General features: G+C 41.8%; 1 protein-coding gene across 1 annotated transcript; it reads right to left on the bottom strand.

Annotated features, from left to right (window-relative positions):
* Window positions 1–1,923: 1,923 nt before the first annotated feature.
* NXF3 (nuclear RNA export factor 3) lies at window positions 1,924–23,423 on the bottom strand. Its single transcript, XM_008273118.4, has 21 exons — window positions 23,247–23,423; window positions 21,249–21,423; window positions 20,877–21,027; window positions 20,194–20,277; window positions 19,983–20,087; window positions 19,777–19,857; window positions 19,587–19,656; window positions 19,341–19,429; window positions 19,128–19,235; window positions 18,857–18,966; window positions 17,046–17,082; window positions 16,623–16,688; window positions 16,483–16,538; window positions 16,231–16,338; window positions 16,053–16,111; window positions 15,829–15,944; window positions 15,690–15,732; window positions 15,056–15,128; window positions 4,316–4,498; window positions 3,385–3,445; window positions 1,924–3,277 (listed from the first exon to the last, which is right to left on the bottom strand). The coding sequence occupies exons 1-21, from the start codon at window positions 23,248–23,250 to the stop codon at window positions 3,224–3,226; spliced, it is 1,833 nt and encodes a 610-aa protein (XP_008271340.1). The 5' UTR covers window positions 23,251–23,423; the 3' UTR covers window positions 1,924–3,223.
* Window positions 23,424–25,315: the final 1,892 nt, after the last annotated feature.

Below are 25,315 nucleotides of genomic sequence, written 5' to 3'. Positions count from 1 at the left end.
TTTTTTTTGGACAGGCAGAGTGGACAGTGAGAGAGAGAGACAGAGAGAAAGGTCTTCCTTTTGCCGTTGGTTCACCCTCCAATGGCTGCCGCGGCTGGCGCGCTGCGGCCGGCGCACCGCGCTGATCCGATGGCAGGAGCCAGGAGCCAGGTGCTTTTCCTGGTCTCCCATGGGGTGCAGGGCCCAAGCACCTGGGCCATCCTCCACTGCACTCCCTGGCCACAGCAGAGGACTGGCCTGGAAGAGGGGCAACCGGGACAGAATCCGGCGCCCCGACCGGGACTAGAACCCGGTGTGCCGGCGCCGCTAGGCGGAGGATTAGCCTAGTGAGCCGCGGCGCCGGCCGAACACAGCTCTAAATGTTAACTTAAAAACTACAAAACTTGAACACAGCTTAGGGTACAATCTAGATGACCTCGGCTGTGATGTTAACTTTGTTAGATGTGACACCAAAGACATGATATATGAAAGAAAGAGTTGATAAGCTAGACTTCATTAAAATTAAAAATTTCAGTTATATGAAAGTCAGTCAACAACATGAAATGGAAACCCAAATACTGGGAGAAAATATTTGAAAAAGACATATTTGGTAGAGGACTATTATCCAAAATATATAAGGAACTCAACAATAAGAAAGAAGTAGTCCCATTGAAAATGAACCAAAAATCTAAATATACACCTCACCAAAGATGATACACAATGGCAAGTAAGCACATGAAAAGCTACTCCACTTTATATGTCATCAAGAAAATGCAAATTAAAACAACAATGTGGTACTACCATACACCTATTAGAATGGCCAAAATCTAGAACATGTACAGCACCAAATTCAGGTGAGGATGTGGAGCAGAATCCAAGAACAGAGATGGGTTTATCTAGGAGGGATATGTGGAAAGCCCTCTTGTCTGATGGCACCACCAAAAACACTGCCAGCTTGACCTCAGGGCAACAAAAGAAAGACAAAAGTAAGGAAGGCTGTGAGATGTCTGGAATTTTACTTGCAGTAAAAAGAATGAAAGAGCTATATGGCTGCTAACATGTGTCATCCTTCAAGGGAAAGGAAGAATGACTAAAAGACCAGAACCAGAGATACAGAGACCAGAGAGAGCAGTGACATTTCTATTGGCTCAGAGAACAAGGCATTGAATCACAGAAGATAATTACCAGGTCTCGAAATCTAATGGATTACATTTTAAACTTGCATGGGACCCTTTTAATATTTTCATGTTCTCCCTTTCATAATTGGAATGTGTATCCCATGCCTGTCCCATTAATAATTTAGGAAGTAGAGGTGTTGTGGCTTTAAAAGTCCTCAGCTGAAGAGAAGTTTTGGTCCCACGTGGATCATACTCAATAGTCTCACCAATAACTGATGTAGATAATGTAGATGATGCAATTTGAGACTTTTTTTAGTTGAAAATATTAAGATAGTATATTTGACTTAGAGTTGATATTGGAATTCATTAACTTCAGAAGTTGGTGGGATGGAGAGAGTGTATTTTTCACATGCAATGGATGAACATTTTCAGGGGTACAAAGTAGGGAGCTGAAAAACAGTCTCCAAAATATATGTCCTCCTGGAACCGGAGAATATGATCTTATTTAGGATAAAGTATTTTCAGGTAGTAAGGTAAGTATCTTGAGATGACACTGTGAGCTAGAGTGAGCGCTACATCTGATAAAGGATGACCTTGAATGAGAAAAGGAAAAACGCAGAGGCGAATGTAAGATGATGTGAAAAGGGAGGCAGAAATATGAGCTATGCAGCCACAAGGCAAAGAACACCAGAATCTGGAAAAGCCCAGGAGGATTCTCCCTCAGAGATTTGCAAGGAACATGGTTCCATTGTATATTCCTTGATTTTTTATTTCTGACTTCTAGAACTTTGAGAAAATAAACTTATGCAGCCTTAAGCCATCCAGTTTGAGTTACTTTATTATGACAGATTTAAGAAATTAATACATCAAAATAGAGACACATACTTGCACACACCTGTTCAGGAAGATATAAATTAAATGCATTTTTTCTAAAATTAGCAAGCTTTAGCTTTCTTTTCTAAATTAACATTTTATCACATTTGTAGTTAAGTTAGTAGTTTTTATGGCTAAATAACTTTTCATACACTTCCCAGGCATTACTGTTGCTTTTAATAACAACTTAAGTTGATATCAATTTCCCTTCTCTCTACTGATTTTATATATTTCAGATGTAATTATATGTCATTTTATATATTAATCATATTAATTATATGTCAGTCACATTTATGGGCAATATTTTCTTCACAGGTTTCCATATGTTCTTTAGTACTGCTTATTTTTTTCCCCAAGTGGGTTGTTTTCAAATTTAATATATTTGTGTGGATAAGAAAAGAATACTATTTCCTGTACTGGATTTGAGTCTGTACTCCACTGTTTCCCAGCAGTCTTTTTTCCTCTGTAGAACAGAGATAAAGCCTGTATCCAATGGATTTTTTGCAGGGACTTAACATAACAGGCAAAACACACTTTATTATGAATAGAAACAAATATCCTAGGGAGGAGGGACAAATATGAAGGCAGTTTAAAATATGTAGAAATATGGAATTAAAATATAAGTTTAGCAGCAGAATAGGTATTGTTTAGCTGTGGTTTGTGATATTGGTCTCCCATATCAGAGTGCTGGTTTGAGTTCCAGCTGCTCCACTTCCCATCCACCTCCCTGCTAATGTGCCTTCAGAAGACAGTGGAAGATGGTCCAGGTGCTTGGACCCCTACCACCCATGTGGGAGACCCAGAGGGAGTTCTGGGCTCTGACGTTGGCCTGGCCCAATCCAAGTGGTTGGAGGTATTTGAAGAATGAATCAGCAGATGGAAGACCTCTTGCTCACTTGCTCGCTTGTTTGCTCACTCTGTCACTCTGCCTTTCAAATAAGTAACTAAATCTTTTTTAGAGAGATGTTTGTTTGGGTGTGAAAAAAAGCTTGAAATCCATGCATGATTTTTTCATAACATGAACTTTTTCACAAACTTTTTGAAAGTACCCACATACACAAAACAACTGGCCCTTTGAATGGATGTGGCTCAGCCCTACAAGATAGACTTTGACTTCCTGGCCCCCTCGAGGCCTCTAAGTTCAATCATGGGGAAATATTTATACTAGAAAAAAAAAACAAAGATGATGAAGATGCTGCTATTGCTGCTGCTGACCATGATGATTACACTGGGTACTTCTCAGGGCTTTACTCTCATGATCTTGGATCAGCCTGTTTGAGAGGCTCCCCTGGCATCTTGCCCTTGACCTGGAAGAAGTAAAGAGGAGAGATGGAAAATTAACAGAGCCAAGGCCTTGGCACCATCCTCAGGCCACCCTGACTTTTCTCTCTTGACTGTAATTGCCAGACCTCACCTTGGGCAGAGTGAGAAACTGAGCAGCTCTGGCATAATCCCAGTTGTTGTCATGAAGACATCTGGAGTGCAGAAAAGACACATGACATCCATTAGAATCCAGTGGAGATACTCTGACAACACAGTACCATTTCTTAATCTATGTGATGTTGACATGCCTCCTTGTTTACTGCAACACATGCAGCAGAATGAACCCTGTGGCACACTGTGTTATAGAGAAAAATCCCGAAAAACAAATGTTTCCTGTGGGGAGCAATTCGGACTAGACTAAGTTACTGGAATTGGGACTTATTCTATGCATCTGCTCTCCCACAATATGGCGCTGGGAGAGAAGTAAACAGCTTCCGCACAGCTGCCTCCAGTTCAACCAATAAACTGTAGGACTTGCTACCGATTGGAGGAGAGCAGCGTACTCGGCATGTGGGCAGCCGAGTTGGGATTGGCAGAGGAGGACTATAAAGGAGGAGAGAGACGGCATGCACCGGAAACATCTAAGGGGAACATCTAAGGGGAACACCTGTGCAGCCCCCGAGAAAGCCGGCCGGCGGTGTGCCGCTCCCCTGCGGAAGTGGGGAATGTGGCCAGGGGGAACTGCCCTTCCACGGAGGTGGAAGGGATAGTAGCCAACCCGGGAAGAACCAGCAGCAAACCCGGGGAGGGCCGAGCAGACGAAAGAACAGCGCAGGGTCCTGTGTCGTTCCTCCACGAAGAGGGGGAGCGACAGTTTCCCAGTAAAGGAACTGGGCCATGGAATTCATGAAGGTAACACACACTTGTTCAAAACAACAAGGTAGTTCAATATGTACTAAGAGAAATTTTCAGTGTGGTAATGAATGAGGTAAAGAAGCAAAACCAATTAGCTGCAAAGTTCCATTATTCATTCCTCCATTCCTCTCAGCTCATATCTATGGCAGTTCACACCTAACACTCACTTCTGAGACCACTCGAGGTTCACTCCATACTGAATGGACAAAGCCTGCACCATTTCTTGCTGTGCCTGAGAGAGAGTAGGCATGGAGCTGGAGCAGGGTGTGGGCACTGAGATGGAGAAGGCACTCTGAGGCTCTCGGGTTCTGGTGTTCTGCATAAACAGCTTGTCATTCATGATGCACAGGCTGGAAGACAAATGAGCTCTCAGATAACTGAACAAATAGACATTCCCACACCCCCAGCAATGCTGCCCCCACTGCTCAGTAACCAGATTCTTTCCATATCAATACTGTGATTGCCTCCCAGATTCCTTCGTGGGTACTCTCTAACCCTCCAACAAAAGCCCACCTTTGGAAAGATTGTCTACATGTTTCACTAGATTTGTAGATTCACCCATAACCCAGGGGTGCATTTACATTCACATTCACCCTTTACAATAGTCAAAAAAAAGTGGACAGTGTAGTCATCATTTTCAGAGGAAGATCCTGAGATATGGAGGCATGTTTGACGAAAGTCAAACATCAAGTGAATTCTACACCAGGAAAGAATCCATACTAGTTCCAGAGCTCATGCTCTTAACCATGAGAACAAACTGCCCATTAAAAAAAAAACTGGCAAAGCATTAAAGAGAAACATCTACAGAGACCTATGTGAGGAGTTACCACTAGGTCAATGTGAGTTGAGTAAAGGGTCTGTTTTCATCTTAGCCATCTAGAACACTAAGATCCTTTCTTTATCTGTACATTCCTTTTCATATCTATTCCCCAAAATGTCCTTCTTAAAATTAATCAGTAGCCTTTGTTTCAACACACAATGCCCTAAAGATGTTTGTTACAAAGCATGCTACAAAAGCAACAGCCTCTGACCTATGAGAAATTTTCTTCCACTTACCTAAGTCTACCTTTGCAGACCAACTCAACTTATGCTTACTGTTTAATGATAAAGGAAAATTTACTGTTATAAAATGCATACATTCTAACTAAAATCTGGTCACTTTGGAACACTTTCCACGACGTCATACAGGCTGTTCTGTTTGTGTCTCCTGGATCTAGGTCACTCATAATCTGCATGAATAACCTTATGTTAGCCTTTTTACATAGCCTATTGTTATTTCCATCGACAATTGTTGGTGCCCTAGAGAAGACCTGGGACCACCAGAGGAGTCACACTTGAATTGGCACTTTATGCCAGCTCAGGTTCCTTATGCCACACTGATCCTGAACTTCACCCTTGGGAGGAATAGGTAAGTCCTTCTGGGCCTCCAGACCTCTCTTCTTTGGTTGATTTCCCCTTAGATTCTTGGTTATTTTTGTCTTTTTTTGTTCAGAAATTGTAAGGAAACTTTTTTTCTCATAATCTTAAATCATGCATCAAAGAAGTATCTTCTTGTTCCTTTCAGTTGACTGTAATTAAGCTAGAAGAAATATTGGACTTTACTAGCTTTTCCAGCAAAAACTGAAAGGCTGAGTTCATCAGCTCCTCCCAGACAAAAAGTACCCCTGGATGACAAAGGATCTAGTCGGAGTTTCCAGGTTATCCTCCTATGATCTTCAGTGGCCCTCCAGGGAACTCCAACCAGATAATTAAAATACGCTCATCCAAGAAACAAATATAGAGGCTAATCACCAGGCATTTTGAGCCTTCTGTGGGAAGAAAACCGAGACACATGAGATAGGTAAAGAAAAATACCCCAAATAGCACATTCTCATCCACCACAAATGATTAATAGTTCAGGAGAGTCCAGTAACTCTCCTCCAAAATTGGGCAATCAGATTTCAAAAACCAAGAAACAAGAAGGTCAACCTCCTTCTGGCACATGAACTGGCTTTATGTTTAGTAACTATAGTGCATTTACCTGCAAGTATTTCAGTAAATGGGACAGTCTTACAAAAGATCATTCTAAAATGGGGGAACATTTGATATTTCAAAGTTAGGCTTTCTTAGGTCAGAGCTATAAAGACTAACATATTGAACAAAAGATAAAAAATGTGAAAGTTGTTTTGACTGTTATCTTGAGGCATCAAATAGAGGAAATCATAAATTAACCTCATTGTAAGAACTGGATAAAAAATTTGGGAAAGTGTCTCAGAACTCTAAAAGGTAACTGAAGTTGTAACACAAAAATCAACCACCTTTGAATTTTCATGCCCACTTTATCAACCTATAGCTCATCTCTATCCTTCTCTTGGAATTACCTCATACTCTGGATCCCTACTTTCTTCTTTCTCCTCCATCTGAACTCTCACCGCCAATTAATTAAAATAAAGAAAACCTAGATGAAGTGACAAATGCTGTAATTACTTCTTTTAGAACCAAACCCAATGGACATGGGGAACCAAGTACTATCCATGCTTCTTGGACAAAAACAGAATTAAAAGCCTTAGTCTCAGGTTCCCTAGTCCAATACAAGACCTGCTAGGATTTGCCAAAGGATTTCAGATTACTCTCAGAACTTATGACCCTGGGTACTCTTGACCTATATCAGTTAATTCAATTGTTGACGTCAGGGAGTAAATCTGAAGAATGGCTTAGTCAACATATTGGAAGAAATCAGTAGATGATTTTGAGAAGATAGATGTTGATGCCTGGAATGCTTGCAGGGAGTTTGGTGATCCATTATGTACAGTGCTGTTCAAAGCATGTTCTTGAGTCATAGACTGGTCTAACAGACAATAGTGCAAGATAAATCCCAATGAAACTATTCCTGATTCTTATAATTTGCTTTGAAATGACCTTTAAATGACACCTGAAACTTCCCCCTGAAAATCACTGAAATGACACCCTTCTCAATTTTGGCTTCACAGAAAAGTTTGTTGTCGAATGAACTACCCTAACAAAAAGAATGTACCCTGGGCATATCTTCCCACTGATAAATTCTAGCTCAGAAATTATCCGAGAGAGAAGGAGAGAGAGAGAGAGAGAGAGAGAGAGAGAGAGAGAGAGAGTCAGGGAGAGGAAGGAAGGAAGAAAGGAAGGAAGGAAGGAATTCTCCAAAATCATGTGCTTGTAATGAAAGTAGCTAAGTTCCCTGGTGAGAGAAAATCATAAAACCTTTCAACTCAAACATCTAAAACTGGAAACACTATTTTTAAAAACCTGAGAACATAAAAAGTGATTGCAATAAACTTAGATAGGTCCTCTCTTCACCCAATAAATAGAGATGTTTTAGAAATTCATGAAACCTATATTTCATTTTATAAAAAGAGAAATGTTCTTAAGTTTAAATGATACTAGGATCCCTCATACTACACACCGTATGGCCCTTTCTATTACAGACATAGACAAAATTAAATCTGCCACACTCATAGAGATGACTATAGGTAACTCAAAGTTTTTCTTAACATCAGATAATATCCTCTTAGACTTGAGGCTATATTAAGAATAAAACCTATAATTCAAGAATACATAAATAAGTTAACATTATACCAAACACCAGTCCATGTAGCACATTTATTCTTCTTGTTAAGGAGAAGATATTTAGCCCAGCAGTTAAGATACCTGCATCACACATCAGGGTGCCAAATTTTTATTTCCAGCTCTGGCTCCTAATGCCAGTTTCCCACCAATGCAGACCCTGGGAGGCAGCAATGATGGCTCAGGTAATTAGGTTCCTGACATCTCCATGGAATACCTGGATTGCATTTCCTGAATTTCAGCTCCAGCTTCAGCCATTACAGGCATTTGTGAAGGAAACAAGTAGATACGAGTCTCTCTCTCTCTCTCTCTCTCTCTCTCTCTCTCTCATCTCATAATAAAGAAAAATAAACCTCATGGGGAGAGCTGGAGATTTGTACAAAATCTGAGTCATCAATGAAATCAGACTCCTTAGACACCCAGTGGTCCCAAAACCACATACAGTACTCCAATGTCCCTCTGAATGCTGTTCTCCATCACTGAGTCTTGCAGCACATTCTTCAATATACCTGTTGCTCAAGATAGTCACTATTTATTTTATTTCACTTGGAAAGACCACCAGTACATTTGGGCAGCCATGGCACAAGGATACACTGAAGCTCTACTTACTTTTCTCAAATATTAAAGGTACACTTATGTGATAGAAAATTTCCTTACAAATCCAGCTTTATATGTGGATGATCTACTACTCTGTTCAGACCCATTTTAGCCTGTCAAAAGGACACTTTATGTTTGCTACAATTGCCCTTAAAGGGACATAAAATGTAGAAGGATAAATTACAGTTTTGATGGGACCAATGTTGTGGCATAGAGGGTAAAGCCACCACCTGCAGTGCTGACATCCCATATGGGTGACTGTTTGAGTCCCAGCCTCTCCACTTCTGATCCAGCTCCCTGCTAATGAGCCTGAGAAAGAAGTGGAAGATGGTGCAAGTCCTTGGGCCCCTGCACCCACATGGGAGACAAGGAAGAAGCTTCTGACTCCTGGCTTCGGATTGGCCCAGTTCTGGCTATTGCAGCCATTTGGAGAGTTAACCAGCATATGGAAGATCTCTCTCTCTCTCTCTCTCTCTCTCTCTCTCTCTCTCTCTCCTCTCTCTCTGTAACTCTAACTCTCAAATAAATAAATAAATGTTTAAATTAAAAATGCTAATCTGATATGATTTATCGGTGGATCATATTTAGGGTGTGAAAGGGAGACTTGTCAGTCTGAATACTTCACTACCTCTCTAATACATATTATAGAAAATGCCCAAATCGATAGAACTAAATATGCTGAACTAATGGTGTTAACTAAAGCACACCAATTAGCTGAAGACAAAACTGCCATACATATACTGATAGCATATATGCCTTTGGGGTAGCCCGTGACTATGTCATGTTATGAAAACATTGAGGTTTCCTTATTTCCTCAAGACAACCTACATGTAATGTGCAACAGGTATCAGAATTGTTAGAAGCAGTACAAATGCCAAAACAGTCCACTGTTATAAAAATTCCTGAAAATTCCAAAGCCAACATTGAGGAAATAATTTTGCAGATTATGTGGCCAAGAATGCTGCTTTGGGGCTTGTGTTTCAAGAGAATGTTCTTTTCATACTAATAAAACTCCTTCTTTCTTTTACAATACCAACAGACTAGCGTGCACCTGCACACACACACACACACACACACACACACCTATGAACAGCAGTTCTGGCAACAGATTATAATAAAAACCTGTAGCTGAGACTAAATGGAAAACCTATATTTCTTCTTGGAGTACAAATGTTTCTAGTACAATTTACTCATGATATGACACAATGGGCCCCCAATAAGATGATATCCTGGGCAATTAAATACTTTGGAAACTGCTTCTTCCCACAGCTCAAAAAATTTATTTTAAATGTTTAATGTGCTACAAAAATAACCCTAGCAATCCCTTACATGGATCTCAAGTTAATTTCCCTTCACCTATGGTATGTTTTCAGATTTTGCAATTGGACTTTACACAAATACCTACGCAGGGTTGCATTCCATTATCATAAGACTATAGCTTTAACAGCAAAATTTTGTTGGAAAAATAATTCCTTTTTTTTCAACTTTTATTTAATAAATATAAATTTCCAAAGTACAAATTTTGGATTATAGTGGCTTTTCCCCCCAGTAACCTCCCTCCCACCTGCAACCATGCTATCTCCCACTCCCTCTCCCATCCCATTCTTCATCAAGAATCATTTTCAATTATCTTTATATACAGAAGATCAACTCAGTATATACTAAGTAAAGATTTCCACAGTTTGCACCCACACAGATACACAAAGTATAAAGTAATGTTTGAGTAGTAGTTTTACCGCTAATTCTCATAGTACAACACATTAAGGACAAAGATCCTGCGTGAGGAGTAGATGCACAGTGACTCCCATTGTTGATTTAACAATTGACAATCTTATTTATGACGTCAGTAATCACCCGAGGCTCTTGTCATGAGCTGCCAAGGCTATGGAAGCCTCTTGAGTTCACAAACTCCGATCTTATTTAGGCAAGGCCATAGTCAAAGTGGAAGTTCTCTCCTCCCTTCAGAGCAAGGTACCTCCTTCTTTGATGGTCTGTTCTTTCCGCTGGGATCTCACTCACAGAGACCTTTCATTTAGGTGTTTTTTTTTTTTTTTTTTTTTTTTTTTTTTTTTTTTTTGCCAGCGTGTCTTGGCTTTCCATGCCTGAGAAACTCTAATGGGCTTTTTAGCTGGATCTGAATGCCTTAAGGGCTGATTCTGAGGCCAGAGTGCTGTTTAGGACATCTGCCATTCTATGAGTCTGCTGTGTATCCTGCTTCCCATGTTGGATCGTTCTCTCCTTTTTAATTGTATCAGTTAGCATTAGCAGACACTAGTCTTGTTTATGTGATCCCTTTGACACTTAATCCTATCATTATGATCAATTATGAACTGAAATTGATCACTTTGACTAGTGAGATGGCATTAGTACATGCCACTTTGATGGGATTGAATTGGAATCTCCTGGCACATTTCTAGCTCTACCATTAGGGGTAAGTCTGAGTGAGCATGTGCCAAACAGTACATCTCCTCCTTCTCTTATTCCCACTCTTATATTTAACAGGGATCACTTTTAAGTTAAATTTAAACACCTAATAATAATTGTGTGTTAATTAAAGAGTTCAACCAATGCTATTAAGTAGAACAAAAAAAATACTAAAAGGAATAAAATAGTAAGTTGTTCCTCGACAGTCAGGACAAGGGCTGATAAAGTCATTGTTTCTCATAGTGTCCAATTCACTTTTACAGGGGAAAAATAATTTCAATATGAGGAATCCCTTCCAAGCTCCATGATGATTGTTGGATTCACTTTACCAGAGAAATTGTTTAATATATATGTATAATCTTTCCTATAATCCAACATTTGTATTTTGCAAACCATCCCCAGTCCTCTGCACTTTGTGGAATGAACCAGTGGTACCATTAAAATAATTTACATAGATCTCTTTTTCCACTTTTATGCCAGTACCATCTTGTTTTAATTATAAATGCTAATTGACCTTGAAATTTGGTTGTCTAAATCCTCCACATTTGTATTTCCTTTTCAAATTTGGTTTAGACATTCTACAGGCATTTTTTTGCATTTCCATTTAGATGCTAGAATTACACTGGAATTATTAAATAAAAACCATGGGATTGTGTTTACAATGTAGCTCAAAATGGATAGAACTAGTATCTTAAAAATACTACATATTCTAGTCTTTGAACACGATATTTCTTCATTTGTTTAGGTATTTTTAATTTCTGCAAGTCATATTTTGTAACTTTTAAGTTTACAGGCCTTCCACATACTATTATGCATATTCTTTAGTATATCATATGCTTAATGTGATTGCAAATTATGTTTTCCAATTTTCAATTTACAAATTTATTGCTTCTGTAGAACTACAAGTATTAATTTTATATTTATCTGGAATATTCTAAGCTTAGGGAGACTACTGAGCTCTGCCTGAAACTTACTTTCATGAACTGTGGCTTGGGAATTCTGTTCAGGCTGTAAACTAGAGTAATTAGTTATTTCATTTGTTTCTCATCTCTCAGAGATAATTATGCATATGTGAAAATTATTTTTCAATATATTTTGTCTGATATAAATTGCTTTAAGAACAAGAATAAATATAACCACAATTAATCCATAGTTCTTTGAAGTGGAAGTCTTGACATCACCCTTAAGGTAATAAATGTAAGTGTTTACAGATCAAACTGAAAAAAATTTAATGTTAGCTTGTGCTGTGTCCATATATTTATTTAATGTTTTATAAAGAAAAATAACTTTGTAATAAATGAAGTTTTATCTTTATATTTCACCATTAATTTGAACCAAATATGTAGTTGGAAGAACATAATTATAATTAACTGGTATAAGTCTCACAAAAATTAAAGTACTCTCTATAGCCTCATGAGAAGGGATACTACCAAGTACTTCTTAATAACTATTGTGCTGCCAAACTGAAAGAAGTCAACTGTTGGATACACATTTCACACCTCAAGCATGCACCTGTTGATCCCTAAATCAATGTAATGTGGACTTCTGAAGTTGTCACCAATATTCATCCTCAATTATATTAAAATGACCAAAGGAGACTGATGACTCCAGAATTCACTTTGCTTTTGACATATGTATTGTTACATTACATCTCCACTGACCTTGAAAATCTTAATTTACCTGTGGAAGAACTCCCTTGGGATATTTAACATTATCTTCGGTACATGTCCTTACTTGCTTATGATAAGGGTTAGAATTGTATTTAAACTTTAGCATATACTCCTGCTTAGAATATTCCCTTTGGCTAATACTCTGCTTGCCAGATACATCAATCTTACTCCACATTATCAATTATCAATAGGAATTTGCAGACTTCAACCACTTTCCAGTGGGTGAGACTTGTGTCATTTGGGTTGACTTAGAAGCAGATACAATAAAAGCCTTCAGATGGAATCAAGAGACTACAAATTTATTCTGAGGAAACTCTTTCCCAGGATGTCTTTATCATAAATCCATTCTATGATTTAACATTTTATAAGATTGATTGCTCAACAACCAACAGGAGAAATTTTAGAAAGATAAAATCAACTAGAACATTGTGTTAGCAATTATGTTGATGATGAAAAACTCCAAAAGTTACTGGTATATGATGGGAGAAAGCTGCCTCATGTGTAGATTATCATAGCAACAATGACCTCTCTTGCAAATGTGAAAGGGTACTCTTCTTTAACTGCAAAAATATTGAAACCTCTCTCGCAGATCAATTTATGAGAATTAATTAAGATTAATTAATTAAGATTTCAGATCAGGGAGAGTTTGGGAAGCCTTATGGGCCATGCAAACTATTGCATATCTTGGAGTTAAAGCTACTCATTTGACCCTGATTTGTGATCTCGAAGATTCTGGATGGAGATAACTTACTAAAATCACACAAATGCTGGTATTACACCATGAAAACAACACTCCTGATGGATAAACCAGAACTTCCCCTTTAAAAGGTGAAGAGGGACCATTTTGGTGTAGATAGGCACAGAACTAGAGATACTTAAAGAAGTTGAACTTTCAGTCAATGAAGACAGATACTCATTAGAAAAACTCTCCCTGTCAGTAATAAGGCAAATAGAAGGAATGCTCTTTTAGGGAGGTGAATAAGAATGGAAAGTTACTTAAGGATACTACTGCTCTAATTAAATGTATAGGGAAGAATCAACAAAGTATAGAAACCGTGTCACAAATTCAGTTTTGAGAATGAGCCTGCATGCTGTTCCAACAGACTTTTACCCATGTTATTACAAATGCAATCAGCAATAATGAGGCAATGGTCTAGTGCTGAAGCACATTTCAGCAACTTAAGAAAAATATGGAGCCCTAATTTATGGAAAATTTTAGACAGAAAATGTAATACAAGACATTGTAAAGATTCATATTTTCATACTAAGTAATGCCACATAATACTCCATTGTCCAGTTACCTGGTATAGGAGCTATAATAAATAATACCAGGATACTTTTTATGGGTAACCAAAGGGCTATATTACAAAACAAGATTCTTTGACTCTCTCTCTCTCTCTCTCTCTCTGTGTGTGTGTGTGTGTGTGTGTGTGAAAAAGAGAAAACAATTGGTAATTCCCCCAGACTAATTGGAATCTAGACTTTTCACAGACGTGATCTTTATTATCAACAAATCAATAATAGTATTTGACACATGGGAAAGGACCATTTGTGATGGGAAAGACTTCAAAATGATACTGCCAACCTTTCTGATTTTGTTCACAACAAAAACTTCATGTATTCACAATAAAACCAGTAGTTGGTGTAATAATATGATATTTGGAAAATTAGAAACACCCTATTCCAATAAGTACTATAACAACTTAGATATAATAGACCAGACCCTCGTTGGACTAAAGTTGCATTCTCCCCATGATGTTATTCCAATGAAAATGGCTTGGGCATAAGAAAAATGAAAATTACAGAATCAAGACTTAATAACAGTACTAGAAATCTTTAATAAGGTCTATCACAAGTTCCAAATGACGATAGATAAAGAATTCAAACACATTGTTGTTGGTAAAGATATGCACAAACTACAGATATGTAAGCATTATGAGAAAATGAGAACAGATTGCCCCTTGAAGAAAAGAATTTTACAAGCTATTAAAGAGAAACATCTGCTGACACTTATCTGAGGAGTGTCTTTTCAGTTGTTAATCTTGTTGACCAGGTCAATTTGATTTAAGTAATGTACATCATGGGGTCTGTTTTCAAGCTAACTATCTGGAACAACATTGCACAATCTTTTGTTCTTTATCTATACATTTCTTTTGTATCTATTCCCAGAAATGTCCTTTTTAAAATCAAGGAGTAGCTTTCTTACAACATACCCTGTCTCTAAAGCTGTTTGCAACCAATTATATGCTAAAAATAGTTATCACCAAACTATAAGAAATTTTTCCCCACCTACCTACATCCCACTGTATGTTCCCTCTATAATGATTAAGGAAAATTTACTGTCATGGAATACATAAAATTTCACTTAGGTTTGACAACTTTGGAACACTTTCCAAGATTCCTTGAAAGTGAATAAGTTTGTGTCTCCTAGGCCTAGGTCATTCATATTCTGCACTGAATAAACCTTATGTTAACCTTTTTATAGAGCCTGATTATTTCTGTCAATAACCACTAGCCTACACTGTTGGTTTCTGACTATATTGGGGATACTCTTAGGACTTCACTGCCACATTCCCACATTGATAGGTCCCGGCAAGAAAGGACGTTCCTATGTAGCATCCACAACACAGCACTTACCTGGAATTGCTGGTAGGGATAGTGATGAAGGTCCGAGTGAAAGCCCAAACACATCCCTGAGAATCTCCTTCCACTTCAAAGACAACAAACAAAAATACCGCTGTAGGGTTGCACCTGCTCTGTCTGCTCACATAGCATTCCCAGTCAGGGTCTTATGCTGAAAGGGTTCAGCCTGAGACAGTTGCTCACTTGGGGTCAGGACAGCATGGCAGGAACAGGGAGGGCAACAGGAAAAATGCACTCCTGGGGATAGGGCGCCCGTGTGACAAACCACCTGACAATGTCACTTGATTCCAAGAAATGGCTAGTACAGCCCCATTTTGCATATGAAGAAACGAGGGGTGAGAGAACTGGCCCAAGGTCACAGTGTAAGCACCTGACATGGTGTCATCAAGCTCCACAGCCTGTGTCCCTGATGCTCGAGCTGTGCAGGGAAGTAAGGCATGGACATAGTGTGGACTAGGATGGCTTTTGAGCAGAATGCAGGCAGGAGAATACACACACAAACACACACACACACACACACACAGAACAGGAAGAAAGGGAACAGATTGTGGGAGGCTGGGTGAGTTCTGAGGGGCAGGCCAGTTGGAAGAAGGGAGTGGTGGGGCCTCTGAGGTGACTCTACACTCACCTTCCTTGAACACCCCGTTGACAGAAAAGCAGAGCATAGTTTCCTGAAAGAGAAGAATTCGGACACTCAGGATCCCCCTTTACCTCTCATCCAGCTCCAGCTTCCTGGGGCCCTCTTGATGGAGGAAGCAGATGCTCACCGTCTGGAACCACATGTCCACCAAGAAGGAGCTGAAGTCATGCTGAGTTTTGGGTAACACACGGAGGACATCCACAATGGCATGGTTTGTGTGTTGCAGCAGTTGCCTTCGCAGGTCTGTGTACAAGGAGAAGAGAAGGTCGTTAACTGCCACACTCTGTCTCTGGGAACCTGCAACTGTCCCCTCTATACCCTCTTACCCAATGTCCCCTATCACACACTTACGGCGGTCCGTGACATTCTTGATATTCCTGCTGTTCTTCAAATACTCACACAGACTGCTCCTAGGGGGTGACAAGGAACACTAAGCAGTGATCTAGGCAGTGTTGCTGTTTGCAGGAGCTGACCTGTGCCTTCCTGGCAGCTACATGGCCCCAGATGAAGTCTAAACTGCAGCACTCACGGGATCAGATCCATGGAGTTGAAGGGAACGGTCAGGGAGAAGCAGGCCTCATCATGGTAAGCACCAAGAAGACTACAGCGATCTCCATAGTCATAGAACAAGTAATACCTGTGGGGGGGGCAATGAGCACAAGCTACCTCTGTGGTCAGACCTCAAATGAAATATGAAAAAAAATGGCATAAAACAGACCTGGCCTTGAGTGGCCCAGCCTGTCCCAGGCCTCCCCCTCCTCATGATACCAGGAGTACTTACTGCTGCAGAAACTGCAGGATCACGTTCTTCAGTATCTCAGATCCGAAGAAGCTTCCCTGGAATCAAAAGAGTGCTCAGGACCAAGAGGTCTCACCCTTCCTCTTTCACTACCTAAAACCCCACTTATCCTTCCCCCTCACCTTGCTAGTTGGTAACATCTTGTTTGCTTCCGTGCCACAGAGGGTTCCAGGTGACTTTGGGCCATCCTGGGGAAAGCAAGAGGAAGTCAACAAAGCAGAGCAGGGAGATGGTTCTGGGTGGTTAGATAAAAGGATGAGGAACCCAGTAGAGGGTGATATCAGAGGGCAGAGGTGAACAGGAGCTGGAAATTACATGGGCAAGACTTCAGTCAGGGTTGTCATGCAGATTCCGTGTGTGAAGAAACACTACAGCCTTTGTCAAGTTTGCATATGAGTCTTTATTCCTGCTCCCGCCCACCACTCCCTTCAGGTTTAAAGATCAGATCCAGAAACTTAATTGTGGCTGGAGCTAAAGGTTTTGTGGGCAATTGGAGGCAGTGTCAGTGCCAATTAGGGGTGTCAATAATCAAGGAACACACTTACCAGGCTTAATAACTTGGGGAACAATTCTAGGATAGAGCTGCCAGAAACCAAAATAAAACAGACAAAAGAAAAACTGTAGAGCTGCCCTGCCTCGTAGTAGCAAGCACACCTATACCAGAGACACAATCCAGTGTCTCACCTATACTCCACTGACTCCACCCCTTCAAGGCCCTGGGCCACTCCCCTGTGGACTGAAAGAGATGTTCCCCCCTCATTCATTCATTCATTCATTCATTTTGTCTCTCCCTCTCTCCCCTCTGCCTCTCCCTTTCCTTCTCCTCCCTTTCCTATCCCCTGGGTAGCTCCCACATATGCTGCCTTGACCCCCTTCTTCCAGTCCACAAGAAGCCCCATTAGGAGCTCAGACTTCCTCCTTCTCCAGCCTCTCTTACTTTCTGCCAAGTCACTTTGGGAAGCTCCACAGGGAGCAGAAAATGGAATGAGAGCCCAGGTCTCTGCTACTTCTCAGAGTGTCCACCATTCTGTCAAGCATGGACTGGACAAGACCAGCTCATCCCCCAGGGATGGCCCAGGAGGCGGCTGGGTCAGGGAAGGGAGTGAGGCAGGGCTCTGGTGGCAGGAAGAGGAAGGCATAGGGACGATCAGAGAAAGGGAGGGAAGGAAGGTAGGCCAGGGAGAGGTGGGGGAGATGTAGGAGAGTAGAGACAAGGGAGGGAGAGGAAGCAAAGAGAAGAGGAAGAGACTTGACCATGGTAGTGGGGGTCAGGGAGGAAGAGAGCAGAGAGTGGCTTCCCTGCTGTAGCCCTTCTCTTCAGCTAATGCTGGGTGGACCTGAAGGCCCAAGATAGGCAAGAAAACAGGCACCTTTTGGGCTGGAGGCCCTGGAGGCAGGTTGAGCCTTTGTCACCTGTATGAGGCCAGTCTGAGCTGAGCGTGGCTAATAGAGTAGCCACAGAAGACCTTCCTCACAAGCAGTGAGGGGTCAGGGCCCAGGTCAGCACAGGGTAGAGGGTCCTGGAACCTTCTCAGGATCACCGTGTTCTCTCCTCCAGATCCCCATGCAGCTGTACTTGAGTCGTTGGTGCCTTACCCTAGGAAGGGGACCCATCATGGGCTCCTAGGGATCCCCTGGAGGACGTGGTGAGGAAGAAGGGAGGAGTGGTGCTCTGGACAGGCCTGTCCTTCTCAACTTCACCCTCCACTGCCCTTGACCTCCAACCTGTGCCCTGAGAAGTCCTTTCTTACTGCAGCTGGCCAGCATCTGACCCTTTGACTCAAGGAACCTGAGTTCATCCTGAAGGACAGCCCGGTTTCCGGCACTGCACCAGAGGAACAGACGTCCTGCTGCCAGCCACCTGGAGCCTCAGCCTTTAGTGTCAGGCATGAAAGCTCCTGTGTCAGCCTGGAACAGGCAGGGAGGACCTCTCTGGAGCAGGGGAAGGAGGGCCCCTCTCAGGACAGGGGAGGGAAGCCAGCCCCGTCTCAGTCCAAGGACAGGAAGCCTGAGTCAGCACGAGGCCCTGGGTTGGAGGACCCACCAGAGTCCATGTCTCCAGCATCTCTGTCCCTGGTGAGGACAGGGAGCCCTGCTTCCCGGAACACAACTACGGGAGGGTGTGCTGGAGGCAGCCAGATGTACAGACAGGAGAAACACACCCGACCAGATGGAAAGGAGAGCAGGTCAGAAGAAGAGGAGGGAGGGAGGGAGGGGGGGAGAGAGAGAGAGAGAGAGAGAGAGAGAGAGAGAGAGACTAACTCATGGTCTTCCCAGAGGACCTGGCCTGCCTCCTGCAAGTGGCACTGTCAGGGGCTGCTCAAACAACCAGGGGGTGACAGAGGGTTCAACTGACTTTATGTTGCTGGACTTATCCGGGCAGGTGGCACCCTGGGGGTTTCTGTCCATACGCATTTTTTCTGGATCCAGCCCTTTCTCCTTGTCCGTCTTCCCCAAAGACTTCACCTGTAATTATGGGAAGGAACAACATGGGTGGGAAAGACAAGCAGTGGACCTACATCCATGGTCCCTCCCTTGCCTACAAATCCATTTCCCTGTTGTCTCCTGCCACCACTCTGATGAGCCCTTCTTTCTGCTCACAGAGCAACATGAGTATCACACCTCACCTCAGTTTTGGAGATATTCACATTATTGATGTTTGTAGCCTTTTGTGCAGTGCCAGGCCGGCCAACCAGCAGATAGGTTGGATTGTGACTCGGGTCCAAAGTCAAAACCTATGATGAATAAAGAGTTTTAAAGAGGACGTCAAGACAGGTTTTCTAAGACAAATCTGCCTTCCAGCTAATTTCTCCCACCTCACCCTCAAACCAAGGCCTCACCTTGGGCATGTTCTCTTCATGGATTTGCAGGGAGGAAGCCTCGCACATTCTAGGATTTGATGCCATTTCAATATTATGGGCCATCAAGTCTCCAGGAAGGATAAGAAGAGAAAGTCAAAAGACTGAGAGGGGCCCAGATGGTACACTGGTGACATCAAACCCTGTCTAAGTTATAATCCCTATGTCTCCCTCCTAAGCAGACCACTCTGTGCTCATCTAACCTGGAACTACTGCTGTTAGCCATACCTGGGTCAGAGCTGAGGTTCTTGATGTCAGCAGGTTGCTGGGAGGCATCACCTTGTATGTTTGTAGTCAGCTGCAGAGGTAGAAATGATATTCAGAAGCTCTGAGAGTGAAGTGGTGACAGGGATACTAGGAGGAGAAGGGACAGACGGGTCTGGTTGTGTGTGTATAACTTGTCTTGAATCCTCATTACCTTAATCTGTTCCACTTTTTCCAATTTCAACTCCTCCTGCACAGAGCGGGGTACCTCAGAGGGAGTGACGAAGATTGATATCTGCAGAGAAAATATGAGGGGCTGAATGTGCACCAGGAACTCTGAGCCTCAAGATCAAGCAAGGCCTGACCCCAGCCCTGACTTCTTGCCCTTAGCCAGCCCAGCTCATGCCCTTGCCACATTACCCCTTCGTGATTCTCGTCCCAAATCTTGCCACTGATATTCTTCAAAGCAGAGGCAATACAGGAATTCTCAACAAAGAAGTGGGCTTGCATTTTATCATAGTGAAACTACAGAGAAAGGGATGAGAGAAATATAACATGAGGCCAGAGTCCTTGCTCATCTGGCCCTTCTTCTGTCCTGTTGCTTCTCATCTACCTCACTGTCTTCTCTTACCTCAACCGGCCTGAATGGGATACTGCACTGTCTCTGAATCAAGTCCAATAGCCACTGCTCATTATATTTTATGCCAAATGGAATCTAGGAGCAAAAGAATGGGATAGGAGACTGACATAATGGAATTAAAGTTTAAAATGAGACCCAAAAGTCTGTTTGCAGGCTTTTTGATAAATGCTAAGATAAGACAACATAAAAAAAAACCCCGATAACATTCATTATTTCTAACTTTCATGATATCACACATGGATAGTTCTTAAATACCCTTTCTTTCCACTCTATTAACTTCCTTCAAATAATCAACTTCAGATATTTAACATGAATTTATTTTGTAAAGTCTCAAGAGATCTTACCTAAGCGAGATCTGGCATGTTCTTTTCATAAGGACCCCAGAGAATCAATCTCCGCCCCACACACAGATACACGCAGTTTAAATAAAAATGAGGCATCCTCTTTTGCTTTTACATTATCTCTGCATTATCTCCTTCCATTATCCCTGTAGTCCACCTGTTACCTTTAAATCATCTCTCAAAATGTGTATGATGTTAATTCATAATCATGAAATGACAGATTACCAACTTCTCTGGACCCAGGCATGCCCCTAGTATTTCTACCCAAGTTTCACACAACTCCTCCTGCTTTCCCTTTTCTGAATATTAGATCCATTTTGCCAGTGCACTCACTGTGATCTTGAACCAGTTGCTCGAAATCCCACCCTGTGTCCCCTCCATTCTTCTCTCTGGAAGATTTTGTTCTTTCTCCATCTTACCACGAGTTTGGTATTGTTTACGAAAACTACCTCTCCGACGATAGGATGAAATGGCATAGGGAGCGCTGTGGGAAAGTGGAGAAAAGCAAGTAGTCATATATGCTCAGAAAGTCTTTTATACACATGTGTCACGCTGATACCAGGGATACAATAAAATGTGTTCAATCATTAATATGGTCTCATCAGCCCACACTCTGCCAAGTTGGAGAGACGAATGACATATTTAACTACAGGTTTATCCATTTCACTGACTGGTACATTCCAACCATGTTGACTGGTCACTTACTATCTTATTTGTGAATCCACCTGGGCATCACTTGTTGCTGGATTTCCTTCTTGCTGCTGCTGGGATGAAAGATACATGCCAGAACGAACCATCTCAGGGCAATTAAGCAATCTTCTGTGGTAAAAATGCAAGCATCCTGGTCTTCTTCGTTGGGAATTAATTTGGCGATTGTGTCCTTAAATTGAGAACAACATATACCAAGTACCAATTGATGCAGGAGTGCAGTTGGATAGCAGAGGTAACTTCCACTGTTCTATGGCACAGTAGCGTTAACTATGATTGACAACAACTAATTATATATTTCAAAACAGCTAGAAGAGAGAGGACTTTAAATATTTCCAGCACAAAGAGGTGATGAATATAACAATAACTCAAATCTGATCATTACCCATTGTATACATGTACTAAAATATCAAAAAGCAGGAATCCCACAAATATTTACAATTATCATGTTTCAGTTAAAAATATTTTAAAATGTGGGGCTGGTGCTGTGGTGTAGCGGGTTAAGCCATAGCCTGTGGAGTTGGTATCCCATATGGGTGCTGGTTCATATCCTAGAGGCTCCATATCTGATCCAGCTCCCTGCTAATGACCTGAGAGAAGCAGCAGAAAATGACTCAAGTGCTTGAGCCCCTGCCATTCAGATGGGAGACCTGGAAGAAGCTCCTTGCTCCTAGTTTTGGTCTGGTCCAGCCCTGGCAGTTGCAGCCACCTGGGGGAGTGAACTAGTAGATGGAATGTCCATCTCTCTGACCCCCCATCTCTACAATTTTTCCTTTCAAATAAATAAATCTTTTTAAAATGTTTTAAAACGAAATACCAAAACATATACTATTTACATAATAACTAACTGATGGCTTGTATAATCATATTATTAAGAGAAAAAAAAATACACTTTAAAAATATTTGCGGAGGCCGGCACCGCGGCTCACTAGGCTAATCCTCCACCTTGCGGCGCCAGCACACCGGGTTCTATTCCCGGTCGGGGCGCCAGATTCTGTCCCGGTTGCCCCTCTTCCAGGCCAGCTCTCTGCTGTGGCCTGGGAAGGCAGTGGAGGATGGCCCAAGTGCTAGGGCCCTGCACACCATGGGAGACCAGGAGAAGTACCTGGCTCCTGCCATCGGATCAGCATGGTGCGCTGGCCGCAGCACGCCAGCCCTGGCGGCCATTGGAGGGTGAACCAACGGCAAAGGAAGACCTTTCTCTCTGTCTCTCTCTCTCACTGTCCACTCTGGCTGTCAAAAAAAAATATTTGCGGAAAGAGGGAGATTTCATAAAGATAAAAGTTTTACTCATAAAGATATTAAGAAAAGTATATATGCTTTAATATAAAGTCAGAATATACAAAACAGAAACTGAAATAAATGGAGAAATATATGAATTCACAGTCACTGTGGAAAACATTAACACAATTCAGAGTAACAGGTAAAACTGACAATAAAAATTCAGCTACATGGAGGAGACAAACACATGAGTAACAAATTTACTTAAGTGACACAGAAAACTTCACACGGAACATTCCAGAATAGGTCATTTGCTGGGTCATAAAGCATGTCTCAAGGAACTTCTGTGAGGGTAATACAATCTACCCTGAATGACTGGTATGAAGATTCAAGAATATTAGTGGCTTTGCTGTCCTTCTCTCATCTCAATTATGAATAAGAATGTTAATTTCTACCAACCCTTGCCCCAGGTAACCTCCCCATACCTCAAACCCTGGGCCTGAGGAGAGCACATGATCCAGAACTTTCCCCTCAACTGGTGGACAATTCCACTTCAGCCATACCATAAGAGGGGAGGTTTTCCATAAGGAATCATGACAAGTAGTCTCAAGGTCCATTTTCCCTTTGTCATCTAAAGAGTGGAAAACAATCAGAATGGGACTTTGCCATCCCCCACTAAAGAGAAGTAAGCTGTGTTTCCTGTGGATAGGAGACCCCAAAATCCCACCTGTCCTATAGAGACCTGAGACTAAGGGCTCTTGTTGACCAACTCACCCATTGCATGTCCTGAAGGCAGTTACCTGTCACTGATGTCCCCACAGGCTCTGTTGAGGAGACTGGGTGCTCTGGAGCTAAAGGTTTGGAGAAGAGTGAGAAGCACTGCTGAGGAACTGCTGAGTGTAGGCGCCAAACCACTTTGTCAGTTCCACACAAACAAGATGGAGTCCTTACAGGAAATTCCATCTCCAAGGGCATAGAGAGGAGAGTCCCAGGCAGGGCAGAGAAAACATAACGTTCTGTTCTTACTGGTCCGAGTTTGCTACCATCCTATCACAGATCCCTTTGCAACTGAGCCACACCTGCAAAAGAAGCCAATTAGAGTCAGAAAGCTTGGGACCCACATACTTGTTGCAACCAATATAGGGACCTCTGTGTCCCAGGCTCTGTGTTGGTTACATTACATTGTATTTCTTTATGCTGCCAGCCCAGAGAACACAGAGTTTCTACTGTAGTCCAGGTACAATACTTGTTACATTTTTTTCTCCATATATTCCTCAGGGAGACTCAAATCTCAGGATCAACAAACTTCTGAAGTTTCTGAGGCCTAAAGGGGTGCAAGAGCTTGTCTGGAGTCAATCAGATGCCACCTGAAGAAACAGAATAGAACTGAGAATGATGGACTGTGGGCAATTTCCTCATGCACACTTTACTAAAGTCTTGCAATAAGTGGAATTTTTTTAATTTAGGGCAAGGTAGAAGAATGTTCCAAAAATGAAATTAATTCTAACCCATTCCAGAAACAGAATAGAAAATGGAGACCTGGAAAATGTAAAGGAAATAGCAAACAAAATTCTGAATGCCTGGCTTCAAGTCTTAGCACTTCTTCTGATTTGAACTTTTGCTGATGCACCCCTAGGAGGCAGCAGGGGGAATGCCACAAATACTTGAGTTCCTATCACCCATGTCGGACACCTAGATTGAGCTGTATGTCAGAGACCTAGGAAACAAGTTCGTAGTTTCAGATTGGCCTAGCACTGTTTTTTTTATTTTTTTTATTTTTTAATTTTTTGACAGGCAGAGTGGACAGTGAGAGAGAGAGACAGACAGAAAGGTCTTCCTTTGCTGTTGGTTCACCCTCCAATGGCCGCCGTGACCAGTGCACCGTGCTGATCCCCGCACCGTGCTGATCCGATGGCAGGAGCCAGGTGCTTCTCCTGGTCTCCCATGGGGTGCAGGGCCCAAGTACTTGGGCCATCCTCCACTGCACTCCCGGGCCACAGCAGAGAGCTGGCCTAGAAGAGGGGCAACCGGGACAGAATCCGGTGCCCCGACCGGGACTAGAACCCGGTGTGCCAGCACCGCAAGGTGAAGGATTAGCCTAGTGAGCCACGGCACCGGCTCTAGCACTGGTTTTTGTGGGCATTGATTCTCTCCCTCTTCCTTCTCCCCTCCCGCATTTCCTCTTTTTTTCTGTCACTCTACATTTCAAACATATAAATCTTTTAAAACTATGAAATTCACTCAAATGAAACATGATTAATAATTGATATGAATAATATTAAACAAGAAAACAGGCTAAATATTAGCATTATTATGTAATTACAATTTTGAGGAATGTATGAATGTAAACATGCATTTGTGAATGAATAAGTCCAACTTAATACTCCATGTATAAACAGATTTGGAAAATATTTACCAATCTACAGTCATAGGCCCCCTCTACTTCAGATTGAGAATCAGGATAGTGAGGAGTTACAAGATAATTTCAGTTCATAAATACATGATCCCTTATTCTTTGAAATGTCATATAAATCAGAAAAATTTTCAAGATAATAATGTGAAGAAAAAAATCGTTAATGGATTGATTGAGAAATTGGCACATGTCAGAGAGAAACAGAGTCAGATACGCGTTAAAGGCAGGAAAGACAGGTTCCATTCAGTGCTATGCTACTAGGGTAAAGAGTTCAATTCTGAATACAACAAGGATAACTGTGGAAATTCAGCCAAGGAGCAGACGGAGGGTGTCAGTGGATGGAAAATTACTAAGAGGAGATGTCAAGGGTGGAGGGATTCTTGTTAAACTGACTTAACAGCAGTCTTGCTCAAGGTGGGCAGTGGTGATC

Source organism: Oryctolagus cuniculus, chromosome X (assembly GCF_051225735.1).
Source record: "Oryctolagus cuniculus isolate XC-2025 breed Fujian yellow rabbit chromosome X, ASM5122573v1, whole genome shotgun sequence".
Taxonomy (NCBI): Eukaryota; Metazoa; Chordata; class Mammalia; order Lagomorpha; family Leporidae; genus Oryctolagus; species Oryctolagus cuniculus.
Note: the sequence above shows the minus strand (reverse complement) of the source record. Positions and strands in the feature narration are given on the sequence as shown.

What these genes read in the sequence shown, in the direction of transcription:
- NXF3 (XM_008273118.4), bottom strand. An exon ending in GTGGATTCACAAATAAGATA is followed by an intron (nt 21,028 to 21,248) that starts GTAAGTGACCAG and finishes ACTTTCCCACAG; the next exon opens with CGCTCCCTATGCCATTTCAT. An exon ending in TGGACATGTGGTTCCAGACG is followed by an intron (nt 15,733 to 15,828) that starts GTGAGCATCTGC and finishes CTTCTCTTTCAG; the next exon opens with GAAACTATGCTCTGCTTTTC.